General features: G+C 39.2%; 1 protein-coding gene and 1 non-coding gene across 12 annotated transcripts in view; both read right to left on the reverse strand.

Moving 5' to 3' along the window:
• KLHL3 (kelch like family member 3) overlaps positions 1–27657 on the reverse strand; it is a 149981-nt gene that overhangs the window by 95895 nt on the left and 26429 nt on the right. For 6 of the 11 annotated variants that reach the window (XM_070793635.1, XM_019964963.2, XM_070793634.1 and 3 more), the window contains exon 2: positions 16708–16827. The exons of 1 other annotated variant lie outside the window; for it this stretch is intronic. In XM_070793635.1, coding sequence (XP_070649736.1) covers positions 16708–16745 — 38 coding nt within the window. In that variant the 5' untranslated portion in view covers positions 16746–16827. Of the gene's footprint in view, positions 1–16661; positions 16828–27657 lie in introns of all 11 variants that reach the window. 4 more of the 11 variants (XM_070793626.1, XM_070793628.1, XM_070793625.1 and 1 more) reach the window with 3 other exon arrangements.
• Positions 2406–2477, reverse strand: TRNAR-ACG (transfer RNA arginine (anticodon ACG)). The gene has a single exon. It is a non-coding gene; the product is annotated as a tRNA-Arg (tRNA).

Consider the following 27657-nt stretch of genomic DNA (forward strand, 5'->3'; position numbering starts at 1 on the left):
AGCTGAACCCAAGAACCCACGTTCTTAACCTCTATAGTATCCTGGTCACCACTAGTCCCTCCCTCAGCTTGAAGTGCTAGAAGTGGGAGGGAAGACAGGGAGATTAAACACAGTTCAACCGTGATCCACTGGCAGTAGTTACATGCACACTATACTGAATTGTGGATCACAACAAACTTAAATTCTGAAAGAGATGGGAATACCAGAGCACCTGACCTGCCTCATGCCTCATGAGAAATCTGTATGCAGGTCAGGAAGCAACAGTTAGAAGTGGACATGGAACAACAGACTGGTTCCAAATAGGGAAAGGAATACATCAAGGCTGTATATTGTCACTCTCCTTATTTAACTTATATGCAGAGTACATCATGGGAAACGCTAGGCTAGATGAAGCACAAGCTGGAATCAAGACTGCCAGGAGAAACATCAATAACCTCAGATATGCAGTTGACACCACCCTTATGGCAGAAAGAGAAGAACTAAAGCACCTCTTGATGAAAGTGAAAGAGAGTGAAAAAGTTGGCTTAAAGCTCAACACTCAAAAAACTAAGATCATGGCATCTGGTCCCATCACTTCATGGCAAATAGATGGGGAAACAGTGAGAGACTTTATTTGTTTGGGCTCCAAAAGCACTGCAGATGATGACTGCAGCCATGAAATTAAAAGATGCTTGCTCCTTGGAAGAAAAGGTTGGTATGACCAACCTAGACAGCATATTAAAAAGCAGAGACATTACTTTGCCACAAAGGTCTGTCTAGTCAAAGCTATGGTTTTTCCAGTAGTCATGTATGGATGTGAGGGTTGGACCATAAAGAAAGCTGAGTGCTGAAGAATTGATGCTTTTGAACTGTGGTATTGGAGAAGACTCTTGAGAGTCCCTTAGACTGCAAGGAGATCCAACCAGTCCATTCTAAAGAAAATCAGCCCTGAATATTCATTGGAAGGACTGATGCTGAAGCTGAAACTCCAGTACTTTGGCCACCTGATATGAAGAACTGACTCAATGGAAAAGACTCTGATGCTGGGAGGGATTGGGGGCAGGAGGAGAAGGGGACGATAGAGGATGAGATGGTTGGATGGCATCACCAACTCAATGGACATGAGTTTGAGTAAACTCTGGGAGTTGGTAATGGATAGGGAGGCCTGGGGTGCTGCAGTCCATGTGGTCGCAAAGAGTGAGACACAACTGAGTGACTCAACTGAACTGAACTGATACTGAATTGAGAAGTCTGAGGTCATGACTGGGTTCCACATGACAGTGATGAGATAATGGTAAGCAGATGGAAGAGAAGCTACATATTTGCCCTCCCTGGTAGAGCATATTAAGCCAACTACTCAGATATTAGTCCAGGTTCACTTTTCAGAGAAATAGAGTCATAAAGCCTGAGAAGGCTAGAATTGCAAATGCCCTTAGAGATCACCCTATGATGCTCAGAGAGGTGACCCAAAACCACAAAAGCCTTAGTCTTCAATCCAGTTCTGACTCCAGGTGCAGTACCATTTCTGCCTCATGATTGGTTGATACTTAGAATGGGAAAAGACAGAAGCTAGGTTAGCTCCAAAAGGGAAAGGGGATCAGGAAAGATCCAGCACATGGAATAAGGAACCAGTGAGGGGACTTCTGGGAAGGGTCAGACCTCTGGGCACCAAGAGGCAAAACCTGGGGGTGGGACCTCATCCTGCAGTGAACAGCACACCCTAAACGCAAACCTTATCAGAATAAACCAGCTCAACTGGTAACAGAACTGGCTCTGACTCAACAGGCTATAAGAACATGAACAAATTGACCCCACCAATTTTCTCAGCTTTCTTAGCTGCCTTGGGACATACACCGTGGGGGCCAAATGAGATTGTAGGTACTACTTATTTAAATTTGGATAAAATATATTTTAAAAATGTATTCCCAACATGAATAGATTCATCTTGGACATTTTCACTTCTGTTAAAGATTTGGGAGAGAAAATAGAGTTATCAGGGCTATTTAAAAAGGCAAGTAATTTTTTTGGTAACTAGTATTAATATTTTGATAAGGAAAGTACTGACATAGATGAGTCACAGATGCTGAACAAATTTTCAATGTCAGGAACTGGGAAAGCAAATAAAGTGGGATATCTTACACAAACCCAGAAAGGCTGATAATTCTTGAACAAATGAAGACGAGACAAGAAGGAAAAAGGAATAAAGATGGAGAATCCAGTCAGCAAATAAATCAGAGCAGTTCTGAGAAGCAGGAGGTACATCTCAAGGCCAGAGAAACTCTAACCTGGGAAGGAAGAGGGGAAGTCGCTCAGTCGTGTCCGACTCTTTGCGACCCCATGGACTGTAGCCCACCAGGCTCCTCCATCCATGGGATTTTCCAGGCAAGAGTACTGGAGTGGGTTGCCATTTCCTTCTTCAGGGGATCTTCCCCACCCAGGAATCGAACCCGGGTCTCCTGCATCGTAGGCAGATGCTTTACCATCTGAGCCACCAGGGAAAGTAACCAATAAAAACTTGCCAAACACTCAAAGTAGGCTTTCCCACCACCTGCCTTCACACTGGAGACGTCTTTGTCTCCACTACACAGAGGAAAGGGAAGGTGCAGCTCCAGAGGCACTGCATGGCTTATAAGCACTTCTGAGGCCAGTCACCAGAGATCCTGTGAGATTTCTTTTTCTGAGTGATCATATACTACTCCAAAGGACAATCTGGAGGAGAGAAAGTTGAGTTATACACAATGTGTCTAAAGGAAATACAGTAGAGATGTTAGGAAGGAGCTCAGACCCTGGAATCAAACTGACCAGGATTCATGACCCCTGAGAATCATAGAATTGACATGTGCTGTAAACAAGATAATGAATAGTGTTAATAATAAATATTCAGTAAATATTAATTGATTTCTTGTCTCCCTTTTTTCCACAAAATACTTCATTTATGATTAGAGTAAGTTTTGGACATGGTAAATTTGAGCTGCCTTTTGGATATCTAAGTGGGGTTGTCAGGTAGGCAAGTGGATACTAGGGTCTGGAATTTACAGGCAAGAAATGGTTAAGAAGTTGGGGGAAGAAGAAGAACCAACAAAAGAGATGAGAAAGGGTGTGGTGCCCAAAAAGCCCAGTGAAAAGAAGGTTGCAAAAAAGAAGGAACGATCAATTGTATCAAATACCGCTAATAAGAAAGATAATATTAATGTGGCAAGTCAGGGCAATTAGGCAAGGAAATGAAATGAAAGGCATACAAATTGGAAAGAAAGAAATAAAACTATCTCTATTCACAAATGATATGATCTTGTACATACAAAATCCCAAGGAATCCACTAAAAAATTAGAAGAATAAATAAAGGAGTATAAGAAGGTTGCAGAACATAAGGTCAGTATACAAAAGCAATTGTATTTCTGTATACTTGCAGTGAACAATCCAAAAGATATATTTTAAAAATTCCATTTACAATAGCATCAAAAAGAATTAAATATTTTAGGAATAAATTTAACAAAATGAGTGCAAAGCCTATACCTTAAAACTATAAAACACAATTGAAGGAAATTAAAGAAGACCTAAATAAATGGAAAGACCTCCAGTGTTCATGAATTAGAAGATTAATACTGTTGAGGTGACAATTCTCCTCCAAAATTCAACACAATTTCTATCAAACTCTCAGCTGCTTCTTTGCAGAAAGGGACAAGCTGAACCTAAAATTCATAAATGCAAGGAATCTAGAATGGCCAAAACAATCCTGAAAAAGAAAGGAGTTGAAAAACTCAGGTATCCCAGTTTCAAAACTTATGTGCATACATGCTCAGTCACTCAGTTGTATCCAACTCTTTGCAACCCCCTGGACTGTAGCCTGCCAGGTTCTTCTGTCCATGAGATTATCCTGGCAATAATACTGGAGTGGGTTGCCATTTCCTCCTCTAGTGGATCTTCCCAATCCAGGGATCAAACCTGCATCTCCTGCAGTTCCTGCATTGGCAGGTGGATTCTTTTACCACTGAACCACCTGGGACACTTACTACAAAGCTAAAAACAGCATAGTAATAGCACAAAGATAGACATACAGATCAACAGAATAGAACTGAGAGTCTAAAAGTAAACACTCACATTCATAGTCAGCTAATTTCTGAAAGGATGCTAAGACCATTCAACTGGGAAAGAATAGTCTTTTCAACAAATGGTGCTAGGATTAAATGGATGTGCTTTGTTTGCTAAGTCGATTCAGTTGTGTCCGACTCTTGGTGACCCCTATGGACTGAGCCCACCAGACTCCTCTGTCCATGGGATTCTCCAGGCAAGAATACTGGAATGGGCTGTCATTTCCTTTTCCAGGAGATCTTCCTGACCCAGGGATCAAACCCACATCTCCTGTATTGGCAGGTGAGTTCTTTACCACTAAATCGACTCGGGAAGCCCAATTAGCTGGATATCCACATGCAAAAGAATGAAATTGGATCTCTACCTAACGTCATATACAAAAATTAACTCACAATGGATCAAAGACCTAAATGTAAGAGCTGGATCTAGAAAACTCTTAGAAGAAACATTAGGGTAAATCTTAACAACTTTGGATTAGGCAATGATTTGTTACATAGGACACCAAAAGCACAAACAAACAAACAAAAAATACATTAGACATCAAAGTTCACAACTTTTGTGCTTCAGGACATCAGGAAAGTGAAAAGAAAACATACAAAATGAAAGAAAAACTTTGTAAATCATATGTCTGATAAACATCTTGTATCTAGAATATATTAAGAACTTGAAATCTTACAACTCAATAATAAGTAGACATATAACCCAATATAAAATAGGCAAAGTATCTTAATAGAACTCTCCAAATAAGATATAGAAATTGCCAATGATGACATAAAAAGATGCTGAACATCATTAGTTATCAGAGAAATGCAAATCAAAACCACAATGAGATAAGTCCTTACACACACTAGGATGGTCATAATCAAAACACAGGATATAATAAGTGTTGATGAGGATATGGAGAAACTGGAACCTTCATACACTGCTGATAGAAATGTAAAGTGCTGCAGAAAACAGTCTGATAGTTCCTCAGAAGGTTAAACATAGGTTTTATTTGACCCAGGAATCCCATCCTCAAGAGAAATAAAACACACATGGACACAAAAACTTGTTTCTGAATGTTCCCAGCAGCAATATTCACAATAGCAAAATGGTCTCAAATTTGTACATCCATACAATGAAATATTATTCAGCAATACAAATGAATGAAATACTGAGACATGCTATAGCCTGAATGAACCTTGAAAACATTATAATAAGTGAAAAAAGTGGGTCACTAAAGACATATTATATGATTCCAAAATAGGCAAATCTATAAAGACAGAAAGTAGATTAGTAGATTAGTGATTGTCTAGTACTGGGGGTGGGGGTGGGGGGGCGGGGTGAGTGGATAGGAATAATGGGGGAATTACTGCTAAAGTATACGGGATCGGGGAGAAGTGATAGAAATATTCAAAAATTGACTGTTGGTTGCCCAAGTCTGCTAATATAATAAATACCATTAAAGTGTATACTTTAAATGGGTGAACTGTATGTTATATGAATTATATCTTGATGAAGCTGTTATCAAAATTTAAAAAACAGCATATATATCTGCAAAAAATGAAAAGTCTAAATCAATAAGATATATGTACTCCAATGTTCACAATAGCATTATTTATAATAGCCAAGACATGGAAGCAACCCAAATGCCCAGATGATTGACTTAAGAAGATCACACACACACACACACACACTGGAATATTACCCAGTGATAAAAAAGAATGAAAAATCGCCATCTGCAGCAACATGGATGGACCTAGAAAATATTATGCTTAGTGAAATAAGTCCGGAGAAGGCAATGGCACCCTACTCCAGTACTCTTGCTTGGAAAATCCCATGGACGGAGGAGCCTGTTAGGCTGCAATCCATGGGGTTGCTAAGAGTCGGACACGACTGAGGGACTTCACTTTCACTTTTCCCTTTCATGCATTGGAGAAGGACACGGCAACCCACTCCAGTGTTCTTGCCTGGAGAATCCCAGGGACGGGGGAGCCTGGTGGGCTGCCGTCCATGGGGTCGCACAGAGTCGGACATGACTGAAGTGACTTAGCATAGTGAAATCAGTCAGACAGAGAGAGACAAATACTATACAATATTACATGTGAAATCTAAAAAATAACACAAATGAATGTATGTACAAAACAGAAACAGACGCACAGACACAGAAAACAAATTTATGGTTACCAAAGATGAGGGGAAAGGGGCAAATTAGGAATACAGGATTAAAATATATAAATTACTATACATAAAAGAGATAAGCAACAAAGATTTACTGTACAGCACAGGAAATTATACTCAATATCCTGTAACCTATAAATGAAATATAATCTGCAAAAAAAATCAGTATACTATATACTTGAAACTATTAATAATACAATATTGTAAATCAAGTAAACTTCAATTTTAAAAAGCTATACTAAAAGCAAGAAGTACAAAATTAATGTAAAGGCTAAAAACAAAGATACACTTCAAAAGAAAAACAGAAAGCAGTATACTAAAGTATCTCATTACTGTCTTTATTACTATAGTTTAAAAAAAAACCCATACTGGACATAATCTAAAAAGAAAAAAAGATGAAGCAGAGAATTGTTTGCAGTGGATAGACAAGAAATTAAAACTGTAAAGATGAGATAGAAGATTGTCTCTCATTTTCAGGCCTGATCAGGAGGTGCTTTTCCAACAAGGACCACGTGCCCACTTGCTGGCTGGCCAGTAAGTCAGAAAACAAACAGCCATCAGGGTTCTGCTGCCCAGAAGCAGCTGTTGGTCTGACCAGAGCAGAGTGATGAAGTACAAAAAGAGGAGGAAGGCTGCTTGGTTACCATGCCAGCAGCTCATTTTCTATCATGGAAGTATAAAGAATAGGAAATAGGTGAATTGTGTGATTCATAAATTGCAAAGAACATGTGTGCCTGAACAAAAAAAGCTTAAAATTGGAGGAGGGGAATGTGAAAATAATGCAGGAAATAATCCCAGGTCCCTGGAATATCAGGTAACATTTCATTAGCCTGACCCCTGGATGTCCAGGTGCTTCACCCTGGCCTTTCTCCTAACAAAATATGCCTCTCCCCAGTTCCGACTGAAATTGCCCAAATCAATAAAATGTCTATTGAGGTCCCCTTTCTCTCCCTGCATCACCCATTCCACCCTAGTTTTTTCAGTCGGTCATCTAAACACCTTAAAACTTGATATAATCTTGAACATCACTAGAATGCAAGTGAGATTGAGGGGCAAGGCTTTGATTGTCCCACCTACTGCCACACTCCTGAAGCACATCATCAACAAATAAGCTAACACAGAATGTTCAGTTTGTTGCAGGAACTCATAAAATATCTAAGGAATAGCTATTATTATGTTACTTTCTGTTTCAGTTAGCAACTCTACTTCTAGGAATTAATTCTATAGAAATAATGTATATGTGCACAAGTACTTAACAACAGTGACAGCACTGATGTGTTATCACTGTTCTAAGCACTTAACTTATTCTCTTAACAAGCCAGCAAGACTGGAACTATTATTAGCCTCATTTTATGGCTGACAAAAGTGAGGTTGGGGATATTAACTAACTTGTTCAGGGTCACATAGCTAATCAGCACTGGAGCCAAAGTTTAAAACCAGGCTGTCTGGCTCCAGAGTCTATGCTTGTGACCAGAGCACTATCCTGCCCTACGCAAAACCACTGTGAGTATCATTTATGCAAGGAACTGGAAAACCTAGACATCCAACAACAGGGAACTGCTTTTAAAAAAACAAAAATAGAGTATCATTCAACCACTTTAAATGAAGTTGTAGAACAGTTAGTAACATTAAAAAAATTGTTCAACAAAATGTTAAGAATAAAAATCTGGTTGAACACACACACTACATAACAGATAATCAACAAGGACCTACTGTATAGCACAGGGACCTCTACCCAATATTCTGTGATAACCTATAAGAGAAAAAATCCTAAAAAGAATGAATATATGTATAACTAAATCACTTTGCTGTACATCGGAAACTAACACAATTGTAAATCAACTATACCCCAATAAAATTAAAATATTTTTAAAATTAAAAATCACCCATAGAAAAAAAAATCCAGCTGAGACATATATTTTAAAGAAAAAAAGATCTTCTCCTAAATGTTAATAATGGTTTCCACTGTGACTTTTCCCTCACCTGTATTTTCTAAATATTCTACAATATATTCTTTTTACAAAAAAAAAATTAAAAGAAAATTTTTTAATTTAAAGGAAAACTAAAGGGAAATCATGCCCAAACCTGAACTAAAATTTCCCAACAAAAACATAAATAGATTGTGGTCCATTTGAAAAAAAACAAAATGAGGAAAACAAGATTGTGATGGTTAATGTTTTGTGCCAATTCAACCAGGATAAGGGATGTCCAGATAGTTGATGAAATATTATTGGTGGATGTGTCTGCAAAGGACTTTCCAGAAGAGATTAGCCTTTGAACTGGTAGACTGAGAAAAGATCCCTTTCACCAATGTAGGTAGGCAACATCCAATCTACGGAGGGCTTGCATAGAACAAAAAGGTGGAGGAAGGGTGAATCTTCTCTCTCCTTGAGATGGACTATATATCATCTTCTGCCCTCAGACATCAGAGGTCTTGGTTCTTCAGGCTTTGGACCACAAGACATACTCCACTGGCTCTTGTGTCTCAGGATTTCAGATTTGGACTGAATTATACCACTGGCTTTCTTGGTTCTCCAGCATGTAGACAGTAGACTGTGGGAATTCTCAGCCTCCATAATCAAGTGAGCCAATTCCAATAATAAATCTCCTCTTACAGAGAAGCAGAACCAATAACATATATATAAATAAATAATAAAAATAGATGTTATTGGTTTTGTTTCTCTGAAAAACCCTGACTAATACAAAGATTATTCACTTAAGTCTCAGCAAATGACCAGTGTTTTCCGAAATAAGTTTCACAAAACACTTGGTCTGTACATAACAACCAAAGAGGGTTCAAAACCATGAGGGAAACCCTCAGTTAGACAAGTTTATTGTATGACTTCTCAGAGGTTTTAATCTACCTATATATATTTTGAATCTTGGAGAGGAGTATAGCAGTTTTATATAGCATTTTTAAAACTCATTTTGGCTCAGATCTATTTTCCCACAGAGCACCTTGAGAAAATGTTTCTCAGAAGAGACTGGCAAATGGTAATTTACACAAAAGAGAAGCACCAGGACTGTTGGAAGAGGTTAAATCCAAGTCGATGCTTTTAAGGAAAAATGCAAAAGTGTGGTAACTTGCACAAAAAAAAAAAAAAGATGGGGGGACATAGCAGGATTTTCAGTTATTTAAGCAAAAGGAAGAAATACTAATAATATAAAGTGAGAGTTGGGGGGAATTCTGTGGGCATATCTATTTCCTGAGCTCTGCCTTTAAGTAGTTACTGGAGTGAGCTAAACAAGGCAAAATAAGGTATGGTGAGAGACCAAAAGTCTTCTTTCCCCAATTCTATTGACATATAACATTGTGTAAGTTCCAAGTGTATAATGTAATGATTTGATATATACTGTGTGAATCCCAGGGATGGGGGAGCCTGGTGGGCTGCCGTCTATGGGGTCGCACAGAGTCAGACACGACTGAAGCGACTTAGCAGCAGCAGCAGCAGTGAAATAATTACCACAATAAGGTAATACATCCATCACCACACATAATTACAACTTTCACTCTTCTGGTGAGAACTTTTAAGATCTACTCTTTTAGCAACTTTCAAGTATACAATACAGTATTGATAACTATAGTTACCACATTATACATAAGATCTCCAGAACTTGCTCTTCTTATAATTGGAAGTTTGTACCCTTTGGCCAACACTTCCCCATTTCCCACAACCTACACTCCCTGACAACCACTAATCTACTCTCTGAGAGTTCAGCTTTTTAAGACTTCACACATAAATGAAATCATAGAATCTTTGGTTTTCTCTGAGTTACTTCACTAAATACAATGCCCTCAAGGTTTATCCACATTGGTGCAAATGACAGGACTTCTTTCTTTTTTACAGTTGAATAATATTCCATTGTGTAAATATACCACATTTTATGTAGCCATTCATTTACTGACCAAAACTTGACGTTGTGTTCATGTCTTTGCTACTGCGAATACTGCTGCAATGAACCTGGAGGTGCAGATATCTCTTTGAGAAAGTGATTTCATTTTCTTCAGATACATGCCCAGAGTGTGATTGCTAGATTGTACAGCAGATCAATTTTTAATTTTTTGAGGAACTTCCATATTGTTTTCAATAGCAGCTGTACTAATTTGCATTCCTACCAATAGCACACAAAGGTTCCCTTTTCTCCACAGCCTCAGCAGCACTTGTTATCTCTCAGGGTTTTTTGTTTATTTGTTTGATAGTAGCCATTCTAACAGGTGTGAGGTGATACCTCATTGTGGTTCTGATTTGAGTCTCCCTGATGATGAGTAATGTTAAGCCCCTTCCCACGTACCTGTTGGCCATTTGGGTATCTTCTTTGGAAAAAATGTTCATTCAGGTCCTTTGCCCATTTTTAACCATTTTTTTCTGAGTTCTATGTTTTATATATTTTGGATATTAACCCTTCCTCAAATTTATGGTGTGCCAGTATTTTCTTCCTTTCATAGGTTGCCTTTTCATTTTGTTGATCATTTCCTTTGCTGTGCAGAAGCTTTTAGTTTAATGGAGTCCTATTTATTTTTTCCCCTGTTTTCTTCCAGGAGCTTTATGGTTTCAGGTCTTAACATTTAAGTTTTAAATCCATTTTGAGTTATATAAGATAGGCATCCAAGTTCATTCTTTTGCAGGTGAACATCTAGTTATCCTAATACCATGTGATGAAGGACTATCCGTTCCCCATTAAATACTCTTGGCTCCCCTGCCAAATATGAGTTGACCATATCCATGTGGATTTATTTCTGGGCTCTCAATTCTGTTCCACTGGCCTATGTCTATACCATACTGTTCTGATTACCACAGCTTTGTCACATACACTTGACCCTTGAACAATGTGGGGATTAGGAGTGCCAACTTCCCCCCACATGCAGTGGAAAACCCACATCTAACTTTATATCAGCTCTCCATATCCACAATTTCATATCCGAGATATGGAATCACAGATAGTGCAGTACTATAGCAGTTAGTGAAAAAAAAAAAAAAATTCACATAAGTGGACCCTCGAAGTTCAAACCCATGTTGTTCAGGGGCCAACTGTAGTTTGAAATCAGAGAGTGTAATGTTTCCAACTATGTTCTCCTTTTACAAGATTGCTTTGGCTATTCAGGGTCTTTTGTTGATTCCATTCAAATTTTAAGAATGTTTTCTCTATTTTTGTGAAAAAAGGCCATGGGAATTTTGATAGGGATTGCAGTGAATCTACAGATAACTTGGGGAATATGAACATTTTAACGCTATTCTTTTGATGCAAGAACACAGGACATCTTTCATTTGTGTCTTCTTCAATCTCTCTCATCAAGTTTTCAGTGTACAGATCTTTCACCTTCTTGGTTAAATTTATTATTAAATGTTTCATTGTTTTGACACTATTTAAAATGAGATTGTTATCTTTATTTCTTTTTCAGACAACTCACTATCAGTGTATAGAAATGCAACTGATTTTTGTATGTTGATTTTGTATCCTGCAAATTTACCAAATTTGTTTTTAAGTTCTAACAGTTTTTTTGGTGGAGTCTTGTAGGGTTTTTTATATACAGAACCATGTTATCTGCAAAGAGACAATTTTATTTCTTCCTTTCTAATTTGGATGCCTTTATTTCTTTCTGTTGCCTAATTACTCTGGCTAGAACTTCCAGTACTATGATCAAAAAGAGTAGTGAAAGTGGGCACCCTTGTCTTGTTCCTGACCTCAAAGGAAAAGCTTTCAAACTTTCACCATTCAATATGACGTTAGCTATGGGTTTGTCACATAGGGCTTTTAACATGTTATGGTATAATCCTTCTATACCCAATTTGTTGGGATGCTGAATTTTGTTAAACACTTTTCCTGCTCTATTAAAAAGATGTTATGGCTTTTATCCTTCATTCTATGAACACGGTGTATCATCTTTATTGATTTACCTTGAATCACCCTTGCACCCCAGGGATAAATCTCAGTTGATCATAGTATTTGATCCTTTCATCAGATCATATTTTACCAGATCATACATATACTGTTTGCTAGTATTTTGTTTAGGAGAAGGCGATGGCAACCCACTCCAGTACTCTTGCCTGGCAAATCCCATGGACGGAGGAGCCTGGTAGGCTGCAGTCCATGGGGTCACGAAGAGTCAGACATGACTGAGAGACTTCACTTTCACTTTCACGCATTGGAGAAGGAAATGGCAACCCACTCCAGTGTTCTTGCCTGGAGAACCCCAGGGATGGGGTAGCCTGGTGGGCTGCCGTCTATGGGGTCGCACAGAGTCGGACACGACTGAAGCGACTTAGCAGCAGCAGCAGTATTTTGTTTAAAAATTTTACGTTAATACTTGTCAGGGATATTGGTCTATAGTTTTCTTTTCTTGTAGTGTCCTTATCTCGCTTTGATATCAGGGTAATGCTGGCCTTGTTAAAATAAGTTTGGGAGTGTTTCATCCTCCTCGAGTTTTGGGAAGAGTTTGAGAAGGATTGGTGTTAATTCTTCTTTGAAATTTGGTAGAATTCACCAGTGAAATGATCCAGTCATAGACTTTTCTTTGTTGAGAGATTTTTGCTTACTGATTCAATCTCCTTAATTATTATTGGTTTGTTCAGATTCTCTACTTCTTGATTCAGTCTTGGTAGTTCATATGTTTCAAGGAATTTATCCATTTACTCTAGATTATCCAATTTGTTGGCATATAATTGTTCATAGTGGCCTCTTACAATCATTTGTATTTCTGTGATAACAGTTGTAATGTCTCCTTTTTCATTTATAATTTTGTGTTCTCTCTCTTTTGTCTTAGTTTAGCTAAAGATTTGTCAATTTTGTTTATTCTTTCAAAAAAACTCTTAGCTTCATTTTTTTCCTATTGTCATTCTAATCTCTATTTCATTTGATCTCTGCTCTAATCTTTATTAATTCTTTCCTTCTGCTAATTTTGAGCCTTGATTAAACTTCTTTTCTAATTCCTCCATGTGTAATGTTAGGTTGTTTATTTGGAGACCTGAAGCCTTAAATCAGATAAAGGACACAAGCCATACTCAAGGGAACAAAATGAGGAACTTCAATAGTGTCTAGGGAACACAATACAAATTCTTTAGTGACAAAGAAACATTAGGCATGAATGTTAGCACTATCCACCGCCTAAAACAACTATGGATGGAGCTTCTAGGAAATCTGGCAGGAAGCCTAATATTAATAAAAATTGAGCAATAGAGCATAAGACAAATCTAATTTAACTTGGTTTTTAATGCCAAAGCCTAGACCCTGCAGAAAAGAAAAACAAGTAAAGGGATATAGAATTGTTTTTACAAGTAGTTCAAACCCCTACGCAACAATTACATCTTCAGCTATACGTGCTTTGCTCATGCCATTTTCTCTGCCTGGAAGACATCTCCCTAACCTTACCACTTTCCATTTCTCTAACTCTTACTTGTCCTTTAGAATTTAGCTCAGGCATCTTTCCCCTTAGGATGTGTTCTCCAAAGTTGCAGTTTTACATGCTTTCTTTCATGACACCCTTTAAGAAACTAATAATTACTGCACACCTGCCACCTGGCAGGCACCTGATACATTTTTCCTTCATAACACTTTTTTGCACTGTAGGAAGACCATTTTCATTGACCTATTATCATTTTTTACCTTGCACCCTCTCCCACACATCTCAGAGCCTAGCCAGTGTGTCTGGGGATCTTTAGTGAATAACTCAAAGCTCCTATGAAGTACTAGGTGCTAGAGATTAAAATGATTCAGAAATTGTTCCTGCCCTCAGGAAGCTCATGAACTACAGAGAAAAGAGGAGATAAACAGTTATAACATACAATAAGATGAAATATGTGATAAATAATGGCATTGGTACAACAAACACATGAAAAGATGCTCAACATCACTAATTATTAGAGAAACGCAAATCAAAACTACAATGAGGCATCACCTAACCCTGATCAGAATGGCCATCATCAAAAAATCTACAAATAATAAATACTGAAGAGGGTGTAGAGAAAAGGGAATCCTCCTACACTGTCAGAAGGAATGTAAATTGGTACAGCCACTATGGAGAACAGCATAAAAATTCCTTAAAAAATGAAAATAGACTTACCATATGATCCAGCAATCCCATTCCTGGGCATATATCCAGGAAAGACAAAAACTCTAATTCAAAAAGATACATGTACTTTATCAATGTATCAAATGTATCAAAAAGATACATTTACAATAGCCAAGATATAAAAGTAACCTAAATGTCCATTGATAGATGAATGGATAAAGAAGATATGGTATATACATTTTTTTTCATCCTGTGAATATATATATTCATTAATATGTACAGAAATTTGTTAATTTTCCTTTTCCTTCCCTTTTTAACTGTATTTTGTTTCTCCATACGTTAACATCCATAAAATGTACGTATGTACATTTTTGCAGAGTTAACATCATAGAAAACTAGATGGCATCTAGCAGCTAATGGCATATTATGGCTTAATGGCAGTGTTTCTCTTTTTAAGTGGAAAATCACTGATAATGATGCATTTTACAAATGATAAATGTCTTTAAGACTTTTTCAAGGTAATAAATAGGTGCTGGTTGTAGTAAAAAAAAAAAAAAAGAAGAAGAAGATATGGTGTGTATGCGTGTGGGTGTGGGTGTGTATGTGTATATATACATATAGATATAGATATATAAGCTTCCCTGGTGGCTCAGCTGGTAAAGAATCTGCCTGCAATGCAGGAGACCTGGGTTCAGGCCCTGGGTTGGAAAGATCCCCTGGAGAAGGAAACGGTTACCCACTCCAGTATTCTGGCCTGGAGAATTCCATGGACTGTAGTCTATGAGATCGCAAAGAGTCAAATACAACTGAACAACTTTCACTTTCACATAGATCTCCATTATATGTGTGTGTGTGTATGAGTGTATACATATAAAACATTATATATATAACAGAATACTACTCAGCCATAAAAAAAAAATGCCATTTGCAGCAACATAGATGGACCTAGAGATTGTCATACTAAAAGTGAAGAAAGTCAGAGAGAGCAAGATAAATATCACATGATATAACTTAGATGTGGAATCTAACATTACAATTCAAATGAACTTATTAACAAAAGAGACATAGACTCACAGACACAGAAAACAAACTTATGGTCACCAAAGGCGAAAGGGTAGCGGGGAGAGACAAATTAGGAGTTTGGAATTAACAGATATACACTTCTATATCTAAAATAGATAAACAGCAAGGATTTACTTTATAGCACCGGGAACCATGGGGCTTCCCTTGTGGCTCAGCTGGTAAAGAATCCGCCCACAATGTAGGAGACTTGGGTTCGATCCCTGGGTTGGAAAGATCCCCTGGAGAAGGGAAAGGCTACCCACTCCAGTATTCTGGCCTGCAGAATTCCCTGATAGCTCAGTTGGTAAAAAATCCGCCTGCATTGCAGGAGATCTCGGTTCAATTCCTGGATCAGGAAGATTTGCTGGAGGAGGAATAGGCTATACACCCCAGTATTCTTGGGCTTCCCTTGTGGATAAGCCAGTAAAGAATCTGTCTGCAATGAGGGAGACCTGGGTTTGATCCCTGGGTTAGGAAGATCCCCTGGAGAAGGGAAAGGCTGCCCACTCCAGTATTCTGGCCTGGAGAATTTCATGGACTGTATAGTCCCTGGGGTCCCAAAGAGTCAGATACAACTGAGTGACTTTCACTTTCACAGGGAACTCTATATTCAATATCTTACAATAACCTATAATGGAAAAGAATCTGAAAAAGTATATATAACTGAATCACTTTGCTATACATCTGAAAATATCACAACATTGTAAATCAACGGTATTTCAATAAAAAAGAAAAATAATGGCATGGGCAAAGGAAGCTCTGATAAAGAAGAGGTTGTATGCACAGCCTTCATACAAAAAAACTCATTCAATGTCCTGAACCTGTCTTGCAACAAAGCTCAGCAAACATGCACCTTGGCCTTACAAATAGTCTGCATACCCGTCACTGTTTAGCTCAGTGAGAATGAGTGCTTTTGCACTTCATTTCTTTCTTTTTAAGTTAAATTGCATTTTAGAAGCTAGGTATTCTCCCTGTCCTGTGGCTGCCTTGACAAAGACAAAGTTGAGACCAAAGAAAGAGAGAGAGGCCAAAAGAAAATGCATGGCATCTGCAATCTTTACTCTGCAATTGTGTGTAGGTGTTGCAATCACTCTATTATTGGCCTTCAAGCAGCTGGTTCAGTTGGAAATCAAGTTTATGAACAGAACTGGTGCAACCATAAAGGATTTTTCCCCAGTGATTAAGCACTAAAATGATAGGTGTTAAATAAATACAAAGAAAAGAGAGAGCTTTGGGGGAGTCATTCTGTCTCTATCAGAATTCGAAAGGGAAAGCCAACTGACTGAGAGTGGGTGGGGAAGAGTCAGACTTCACTAGGTGGTGGTGTTCTGACTTCTGTTCTCAAACCATGATGACGCTCACCCAGCAAGTTCCTTCCAAAAGGGCACGGGCAAAATAGGAAAAGTACCTCCGCAGTTCATTCATAACCTTGAACGCCTTCCCCATGTGGGCAGGGTTGACAGTGATGGTCCTCTGGTTCTTTTCATCATCCCCAGTCTGTATCAGAGGCTGGGAGCTCGGTTTGATGCTGTGAACAGGAAGGGAGTGGGAGAGGAGAGAGAGGATCACATGTTGGCAAACTCATTGATCCAACTGTCACAAACCCATCCATTTGCCCACCCACCAGGGGCATCTCTGTCAGTCTTTTCCTTCACCACAGGCCCAGAAGGGAAGGAAATCACTGGGTCAGGAATTTCTTCAGGATCTTCCAGTGCAAAATGTACCCCTCAGACCCTAGTTCAGCTTCTTCCATCAAGCACTGGTGTGACTTTTTGGGAGGTCATGATGCTTATTCTCCATCTCTCCATCCCTAAAAGGGTATGGGGTGAGGGGAGACTAAGCACTGTACCCCACTCACTTCACAGGGATGTAGGTTCATTCAACAAACATTTAGTGGAGCTTACTACATGCCAAGCACTGTGTTTAAATTCAAGAGAAACATAATAGGTAAGTCACAGATCATGCTTTCATAACGCTTAGAGTTCAGAGATGGAGAAAGCCAAGTCAACATTTAAACATATCAGAGTATTATGATCTGATTGGAATTACAGAAGCACAAAGGGATTCCCAAGTGGTGCTAGTGGTAAAGAACCTGCCAATGCAGGAGACATAAGAGATGCGGGTTCGATTCCTGGGTAGGAAGATCCCCCGGAGGAGGAAATGGCAACCCACTCCAGTATTCTTGTCTGGAGAATCCCATGGACAGAGGAGCCTGGTACGCTACGGTCCATAGGGTCGCAAAGAGTCAGACACAACTGAGGCAACTTAGCGTGCATGCCCACACAGAAGCACAAAGGATAGGCAACTATCTCAGTGATGGCAGGCTGAGGAAAAAATTGCTAGAAGCTGAGGAAGAATACAAATCTTAAGGAATAGCAGAAATTAACCAGGTAAGAAGGAAGATGGGGAAACAGAGGAAACAATATGAACAAAGACCTAGAGAAAAGGAGTCCAGTGGAATCAGAGCACTACAAGTTCAGTAAAACTAAAAGTGGTCTTACAAGTGCCACATAAAAACAAAGCTAAGGAGTTTGGATTTCATTCTGAAACAATGAGAAACCCTCAGAGTTTTAAGAAGTGGAGCAGGAAGCAAGTGAATACATGTGTGCTTTAGGAAGATCACATTGGCCACAGCGTGGAGAAAAGTGGCATAAGAGTGAAAGCTTTGGAGAAACCATAATCCCATAGAAAGACAAGGGATTGTAACTGTTATAAAATGACTATATGTGGGTTAGGTGAGCAAGTGGTGACTAGCAAGAGGCACCTATAATCTCAAAGGCTTCTACACCAAAGACAAAACACTCATTCCTGTGGGATGCCAGCAAGGTGCTCAATCACTTCCAAGCAACAAGTCTCAACTTGATGGTGGGGTGGGAAAGAAGAATCAAAAAAATGAGCAAGAAAAGGACTTTCTCCCCAAACTGATAAAACTATTCAGCTCCAAGCCAAGTCTGGGACCTTGGAGTTATGTCTGTTTGGACCAGACTAAGCTTTGCCTTCTCACAGAAAACCAGAACCTTCTCCACTGGTGTAGATTTGGGGACCCACAGTTCACACCAACTCTAAGACACTGACAGTAACTTCCTTTGCCTTTCTCTAGTGGGCCTCTGTTGATGTAACCACGTAGCCTTGCAAACTGGCTCAACAAAGGGGTTGCTATGGTTAAGATAACGTTTCGGAGACCTGAGAGTCTCTCTAGATCTCACACTGGGACTGGTAACATTGGAACATTCCAATATAACCAGCATGCCAGAGCCACAGCTTGTCTAACCAGGACACTCGCCTCTACTGGCTTCCTTCCCACTTTTAGTTCAGCAGAAAAATGTAAGCCACAGACATCTGAACTGTGGGACTGTTTGCATTCTAGGTACAAAGAAGTTAGCTAAGCACAGGATGATAAATATCAAGGCAGAATCATGTGTTTAAAAACATTAAGAAAATCTCAAAACAGAGAAAGTTATCGAGGGAGGACTTAGTAAAAATTAAAAACTTCCTATTAAAAATCCCACAAGTATAATTTCTTTCATAACTTAAGTGTCCTTCCCTACTCCAGGCCAGATAGATATGTTTCTATTTTATACTAAAAGTTTAATGATTTTTCTTTTGATATTTAAGCCCTTATTTTATCTAATGTTGATTTTTATGTCACCATATGAAATATGGATCTAATTTTTTCCTGTAAGTTCCACTTATTGAATACTTTTTCTTTTTCCCTACTCACTTTGTTATGCCACCTTTAGACACATATCATAGAATGATAAACATAAAATGTCCTAATGAATATTCTTGTTATCTTTCTCATTCTAAATTTAAAACAGATGTTTGTGATGTTTCCTCATTGTATGTTAATTTTAGGATTTTTGTAGATGGCCTTTATCAAATTAAACTCACATTTTAATTTTAATCATAAATTATATTAATTTTATCAAATCTTTTTGTGAATCTAATGAGATGATCATATGGATGTTTCCCTTTAATCTGTTAATGTGGTATATGACATATTTTCTAATACTAAACTATATTTGCATTCCTGGAGTAAATTTAGAAACTGTAAAACACTGCACAAATATTCATTATAAATACTGTCTTCAAATTGCAGAGACTTAAAAGCCAGGAAGAGAAAATATCTGGTATTGATCAGAGAATAACTAAAGGTTTCTGACAGAAACTTTATGAGATTAGAGCTCATAAAGGGCCAGTGGACAGACATTACTAGTTCTATTTTACATATACGGGACAGATGTAGATCAAAGAGAGACATTCTGGAAGCACTGACAGCTCTCCTGTGACTAGTAACTGGGAAGCTTGCTCTTCCTTGTTGTGTTAGTCTTTGAATTTTCCAGTCTTCCAGGATGGCCTGGGTTAAGTTTTGCCTCCTCTGTGAAGTCCTTTGACTACTTCATTCCTAAGTGATCCCTGCCTCCCCTAAACTGTTGTGGTATTTCTGGCCTGTAACCCAACTGCACATAGGATACGAATGCGTTTGATGACCTTTTCATAGCACATATTTGAACACCCAGCCCCCCATGCTAGTCTCCATGTTCCTGGTAAGCAAGGACAATGTGTCCAAGGACTCTCAACAGTTTAGCCTGCCCAGCAGAAGGCCATGCCCACAGCAGGTCTTCATGACATATTTATTTATTTATTTATTTTGCATTGATTGATTTTATTTTTAAATTTTACATAATTGTATTAGTTTTGCCAAATATCAAAATGAATCCGCCACAGGTATACATGTGTTCCTCATCCTGAACCCTCCTCCCTCCTCCCTCCCCATACCATCCCTCTGGGTCGTCCCAGTGCACTAGCCCCAAGCATCCAGTATCGTGCATCAAACCTGGACTGGCAACTCGTTTCTTACATGATATTTTACATGTTTCAATGTCATTCTCCCAAATCTTCCCACCCTCTCCCTCTCCCACAGAGTCCATTAGCCTGTTCTATACATCAGTGTCTCTTTTGCTGTCTCGTACACTGGGTTATTGTTACCATCTTTCTAAATTCCATATATATGCATTAGTATACTGTATTGATGTTTTTCCTTCTGGCTTACTTCACTCTGTATAATAGGCTCCAGTTTCATCCACCTCATTAGAACTGATTCAAATGTATTCTTTTTAATGGCTGAGTAATACTCCATTGTGTATATGTACCACTGCATTCTTATCCATTCATCTGCTGATGGACATCTAGGTTGCTTCCATGTCCTGGCTATTATAAACAGTGCTGTGATGATCATTGGGGTACACGTGTCTCTTTCCCTTCTGGTTTCCTCAGTGTGTATGCCCAGCAGTGGGATTGCTGGATCATAAGGCAGTTCTATTTCCAGTTTTTTAAGGAATCTCCACACTGTTCTGCATAGTGGCTGTACTAGTTTGCATTCCCACCAACAGTGTAAGAGGGTTCCCTTTTCTCCACACCCTCTCCAGCATTTATTGCTTGTAGACTTTTGGATCGCAGCCATTCTGACTGGTGTGAAATGGTACCTCATAGTGGTTTTGATTTGCATTTCTCTGATAATGAGTGATGTTGAGCATCTTTTCATGTGTTTGTTAGCCATCTGTACGTCTTCTTTGGAGAAATGTCTATTTAGTTCTTTGGCCCATTTTTTGATTGGGTCATTTATTTTTCTGGAGTTGAGCTGTAGGAGTTGCTTGTATATTTTTGAGATTAGTTGTTTGTCAGTTGCTTCATTTGCTATTATTTTCTCCCATTCTGAAGGCTGTCTTTTCACCTTGCTAATAGTTTCCTTTGATGTGCAGAAGCTTTTAAGGTTAATTAGGTCCCATTTGTTTATTTTTGCTTTTATTTCCGATATTCTGGGAGGTGGGTCATAGAGGATCCTGCTGTGATGTATGTCAGAGAGTGTTTTGCCTATGTTCTCCTCTAGGAGTTTTATAGTTTCTGGTCTTACGTTGAGATCTTTAATCCATTTTGAGTTTATTTTTGTGTATGGTATTAGAAAGTGGTCTAGTTTCATTCTTTTACAAGTGGTTGACCAGACTTCCCAGCACCACTTGTTAAAGAGATTGTCTTTAATCCATTGTATAGTCTTGCCTCCTTTGTCAAAGATAAGGTGTCCATATGTGCGTGGATTTATCTCTGGGCTTTCTATTTTGTTCCATTGATCTATATTTCTGTCTTTGTGCCAGTACCATACTGTCTTGATAACTGTGGCTATTTACCATCAATGAAATCTGATCTGAAAACCCTCCACTTTGTCCCTGTGGGTGGTGGACAGTAGAGCAGAGTGGGGATGGTCTGCCCCAAACACTGCCCCCAACCCTAACAATCTTAAAAATGAAAGTTGGTCTTCAAAATTAAACTATAAATTAATACACATAAAATCTTATAATAGTTATGAGTTATAAACAAAAATACATAAACTGTAAACATTAGGCCCTCTTTCATGGCATGCCACCTCCCACAGCCTTTTCTCCTACCCTCCCCTCTCCTCTAAAGTCCAGATCTATATATCTAGTATCTGAACTGATTCCCCAACTTAGATTTTTCATAGTAACTTATACTAAACTGATGCTCCCCACCTTCTCTGAAGCTTGCTCATCTTTCTGTACTCTCTGTCTCAGAGTCATACCCAACTACCCACTCACCTACGCAAGGCAGAAGTTGGGATATCATTGGATGTCTTCTTCCCTCCCTCTCTCACTTCACATACTACCACAAGTCCCATCAGTCCTAGGTCCTTTAATGTCTCTCTACCCCATTCCCTAGTCACTGCCACGACTTCAGTCCAGGCCATCAGGATCTTACCTGGGTTGGTTACTACAGTAACTTCCTCCTCAAAGACTTCGGAATGATCTTTACAGAATGTCAGTGTGCATGGCACGTCCTATGTGAAACCTCTCACTGGTTCCTCACTGCATACAGAAGAAATCTCAGAGACCCAGCCTGGTGCTTCCTCATTTCATTGCTGTCCTGAAGACTTTTTGTTACTCAAGTACTAAAATATTCACAATTGCCTAAATATACCAAGCTCTTTTGCCCTATCCCCACCCATTGTCCCCTATGTCTAGCTCATTTTCATCAACCCTCAGACCTCTTGCTGACGGTCTCCCACTTTGCAGGCAGATTCTTTACTATCTGAGCCACCAAGGAAGCCCATTAGTAAAATAATTAGGAAGAGATGAGTCTTTACTATGTCTTTAATATAATTTATTAGTAAATCACATAATTTTTAAAATAAGGGCTGTATTTAAATGACTGACTCACAAAATCCTTAAAAATTTAGCAAGCAGCTCTAGCAAGTGGGTGAATGCTGGTTCTTGCATACCACTGCCCACCCTAGATTTTGAGCTCCATAAGAACCAGGATGGTATCTTATTTCCCTCTATATTATCAGCCTATGGCACATGGCAGGTACTCAGTAAATTATTATTGAGTAACTGAATGGACGGACAAGTAAATGAGGTATAACTACCAACTGTCCCATCTTTTCTCATATCCTCTAAAATAATTATAGCTTTATCCCTCTCAACTTCCCTCTCTGTCCTTCCCCAAAGGAGGTGGTAGGGGGAGGGGAGGAGCTTTCTTAGCCAAACTAGTTTCCTGCATTGGTGATACAGAATCAGGAAGCTCTTGACAGGAAGCGGGGTGGGCAGGGGTAGAAGAGAAAGTCACACTCCTCTAGAGAAGAAGGAAGAAAGCAAGAAGAGCTACTGCCTGTTGCATTAGTTCTTAGGCTCTTTCCATCACTAAGAAAAATCCAGGCAATGAATAGAAAGGACAATAGCATGCATGTCAGCAAAGCAGGAGAAATAGAAACCTCTGAGCATCTAACTGTCCAGAGGTGTTTGGGGAATCTGCCAAATGAGGAACTCTGGAGCATCCAGGGTGTGAGAGAATGGAGAGGAGAGGAAAGGGGAGTCTAAGAAACACTGTTGAGAGTTAAGAACTGCATCCCTGCTGAAAGTCTTCAAGAGATGCAAATAAAGTTCAGGCAGCATGGGCCACACTGATAGAGTCCAAACGCATGATGGTCAAGCTATAAATGAGACAGAATAAAGAGAGGCAAAGTCACCTACAGGGGTCAACACAACTCTGTGAGTTGGAGGAAGGCTATGCCGAATGCATTAAAATCCCTCAATAAAGAAAATGTCCTTTAAAAAAAAAAAGGTAAGAAAATTTCCTTTAGAAAGGGAAATTGAAAAACAAGAATCAGGCTGAGAAAGCTCTTGGTCCAGCTCACCCCACACTATGGAAGAAATTATCTAACCATCAGATAATCATTAGGTTCAGCCTCATGTCAGATCCCTGCTGTGGAACTTGAAGCCTATAAACACTCAAATGACCTTACTCATTCCCAACTCCCAAATGCGGCCTCTTGATCAAGTTGGCTTCCCTTGTGGCTTTCCTTTAGGAAGCAAGAAAGTGTGGTAGCAGGCCCTCAGGAACACTGTGCCAGTAATACTTTTCATCACAAATTAATAAAATGACACTCTGACTGTTGTACCTCAGTTTCTCATGATGAGTTCATCAGCATGACTCCACTTCTTCAGGTCTGGGCGGCAAAGGACAAGAGAAAATTTTGGAACCTACCGGGCTCTGGGTAAACTAGCTCTGGGAGAACTAGCATATTTCTCAATCCTAAAGTTCAAGGCCAAAATGACCCAATTGAGATTTCTGCATCTGGATGAATGAACGACCTGGCACTTGAAGATACCCAAGTAACAGGACTCAGGGTGTGATAGTGCCGCCCTGTCCTCAAGGAACACCCCCACACACAGACTGCTACAGAGCTCCATATTCTCCTACTTTTTCACTTGGGCCACCTCAGTTTAAGCATCAGTTGATTCCCCGCAACAGGCCACATGGACCCAGGGAAGATAATGCATCAGTAAGCTATGGTTCCTGGGTAGTAACAGTTAACAGTTTACTGAAAGCTTACTTTACCTCTACTATCTCATTTTATCTTCAGAACAACCCTATAAAGTATAACCTCCTCAGGCACTGAGATAAAACTTGTCCAGAAATCCCACATAACTACTAAGTGGAGAACTGACACTCCAGACCCATGTCTAATTCACTCCAGGGCCTATGCTCTTCATAGCAATGTCCACTGTCTTGGGATAATGTACACAGCCCAACAGGCCAAGGGAGACTCAATCCTTATGATCCACTCCCTGAGGTTCTTCATGGTGTGGCCAAACTAAGCCAATGAAAAAGACTGAATCCCCTAGGACCTGTGCCATGGCACTATTTCACTTCACTGATTGTGGGGAACTACAGTATGTACTGGAGTTAATATTATTAATTGGACAGAACTCAGACAAGCCTGCCATGATGCATCAAAGCTAGTCAGCAGCTGCTGCCATTCTTGTAATGTGCTCTTTCATAAACCAGTTCAAGAACAGGTATGTTACTAATCACATTCCTAACAGTCCAATTCACAAATAGCTTCCTTCCAAACCAAGAAGGCAATCACTTCAGCAGGCTGGGTAAAAATGCAAAGTATAAGAAAAACATGAGTTCAGACAGACAGAATGAAACAAGGGGAGAGAAAGACTGAAAGAAAACACAGCCCTCATTATGTGGCCTTTTGGAAGCCAAACTTCTATTAGGTTTGAATAGGACAGCTGAACTCTTCCATGTGTGTGGTTTTGATAGAGTTTACAATAGACTTTCACAAGTTAAAAAGAAAAGTCCATGAAAGCAGGGCTGAGAGTCTGAAAACCCTTTTAAATTATAAAAAGTTAGAGATTTGTAACTTGACCACCACTGAACTTGATAGAGAAAAAAATTTAAGAACAAAACATGTTCAAGTTATTTTTTACACAGTGCATCAATGCTCTTTTCAGTCTAACCTAGTTTCAAGGTTTATCCAGAAATTGAAAAAAAAAAAAAAATTAGGTCAATTCTATGATGGCAAATTTCATCAAATAAAATACTTGCTTTAGAAAACTTACCCCAAAATGTTCTTGTATAGATGTGTCTTAACAATATAAAACCTAGCAAGCAGCAAAAACCTAAAAGCTCAAACCTGGGTATGGGGAAATCAAGAGGTTTCTTCCAACTGACTTTGTTTTCTTGCAGTTGAAAACCTTGCTTCACCAAAAATTATTTCCAAAATGGAAAGTTTGGTTTCAATTATCATGGTTGAAATGCACATATGCTTCAGGCGGCAGTGATGCCCAAAAATTTCTACAGAAGTTTCCACCCATGCCTTCTATGGGTGGGAGAGGGCTGAGAGGAAGAGAAAGCCTGGGGCGCTGAACACTTGCTCTTCCCTGGGTCTTTCCAGGGATACACTGGGTGTTGTAAACTCAGCGTTTGGAGAGACTTAGCTGCCTACATCATGTTTTTGTTTTTGTTTTAATAAGATCTGTTCCTGATCAAGGATGGAAAAATAAGCTCTCAGGGTTCTAGGAGCAGGCTGTCCTCCATAAGGATGAGCCATTCTCTCTCTTAGGACTGCTCTCATAAATTCAAGGCACAGTGTTGGGCACACAATGCCCCTTGCAATAAGAGGCATCCTGATGCTTCTGATAAATAAAACCACCACAATTTTAATAAAAATGGACAGCCAACATCCCCCTTTTGTGATGCTTCTTCTAAAAGTTGTGGTTCTCTGCAATTCTTGTGAATATCCCAGAGACTATGCCTGGAAATTTTTTTAACTGTGGTAAAATACATGTAACTTGAAATTTACCCTTTTAAGAATATAGTTCAGAGGCTTTAAGTATGTATATGTTCTTGTGCAACCATCTATTTCCAGAACTTTTTCATTTCCCTAAATTAAAACTCCATGCCCATTAAGCATTTCTCCCTCTCCCCAGACCCTGGCAACCACCAGTCTACTTTTTGTCTCTATGAATTTGACCATTCTAGATACCTCGTATAAGTTGGGAATTTACTGTAATCCATCCACAAGGCTAATTTCTAGAACTTAAATGAAATCCCAGTAGCCAAGCTACTGTCATTTTCAATGTGTTCTACACACACACACACACACAATTTGTCACTGTAGTGATGTCATGGCTCCAAACCACCAAGGCATCTGAAGCCTCAGGGTGTCTATAAAAAAGAGGACTAAGGTAAGGCTTCCTAGGTGGCACAGTGGTAATGAACCTGCCTGCCAATGCAGGAGATGCAAGAGACTCGAGTTCAATTCCTGGGTCAGGAAGATGCCCTGGAATAGGGAATGGCAATCCACTGCAGTAGTCTTGCTTGGAAAATTCCAGGTGTCTTGTGGGTTACAAATCCATAGGAATCAGAGTCTGACAGGACTGAGCACACACGTGTGCGCACACACACACACACACACACACACACACACACACAAGTGCTGATGAACCCTACAAGAGGAAGTGCTAAGCCCTATGTGGTATCTCACTGTGAGGAGACAGTTCAGATGGATGCAAGATGATGACCTGATAGCCTCTTAATTTTCTCATGGGAATGGTCCCACAAAATCTGCTTTGGATTATAAATATATGAAGGCCTTGAAATAAGCCTTGGTTAGTATCCAAGAACAAATCATGGAGTACAGCAGGGTAATAGATGAACACTAACAATAATAGCAACTACCATTTACTGAAAACTTACTCTGTGCCAGAAAAACTTACTAAGTGTTTTATCTATATTGCCTCCTTTGATCTTCACAACAACTCTATGAGATATGGATACTGTCTCTCTACATCAAAAAGAAATATTAATTCTGAAAAAATGTGACACACTCAAGGTCAAGTTTATGAAATAGATTCACCGCAAACTCTATGTTACCCCTAAGCCCATGTTTTAATTAATAGCCTTTTAAGGTAGAAGTTATTTTCAAAACCTCATGGCAAAGAAAGAAAATTGTTCATTAGAAATCTCTTGGCTGAAAATTCTTAATGCTTAAAAACAGCCCCAATTAAGCTTTATCAGGTTAAATGTAGAACAAGACTTAGGATCCCTCCAGTCTCTGGAGGTCTGACATGTGATCCTAGGCCAGTCACCCAGTTTCTCTGGCCCCAAGTTTCCCAGGGAACTTGTGAAAGAAGCCTACTTCCTCCTTTTCTCCCCTACCTCAAAGCATTCCATGGGGTCAATTACCCATGCTGAGATAATAAGGCTGATAGCCAAGGATGAACCTACTGGCCAGAGGTTTCAATTGCCTCTTGGAGAGGCAATTTTTAGTTACTGGAGCTTCTCACAAAAGTCAGCTAATCCGCAAATAATTATCTAATACCTACTATGTGTCCAGCCACACTGTAGATAATGTGGAGTATTCAGAGGTACAAGCAACATTCTTGTCCTTGAGGACCTATCCCCCACTATGGGAACTTACAAGATATATGAAACAAAAGCACAAAAACATCTTGTGGGTGGGCCTGTTATTCAGTACCCAACTATGAGATTC

Source organism: Bos indicus, chromosome 7, assembly GCF_029378745.1.
Source record: "Bos indicus isolate NIAB-ARS_2022 breed Sahiwal x Tharparkar chromosome 7, NIAB-ARS_B.indTharparkar_mat_pri_1.0, whole genome shotgun sequence".
NCBI classification, from domain to species: Eukaryota; Metazoa; Chordata; class Mammalia; order Artiodactyla; family Bovidae; genus Bos; species Bos indicus.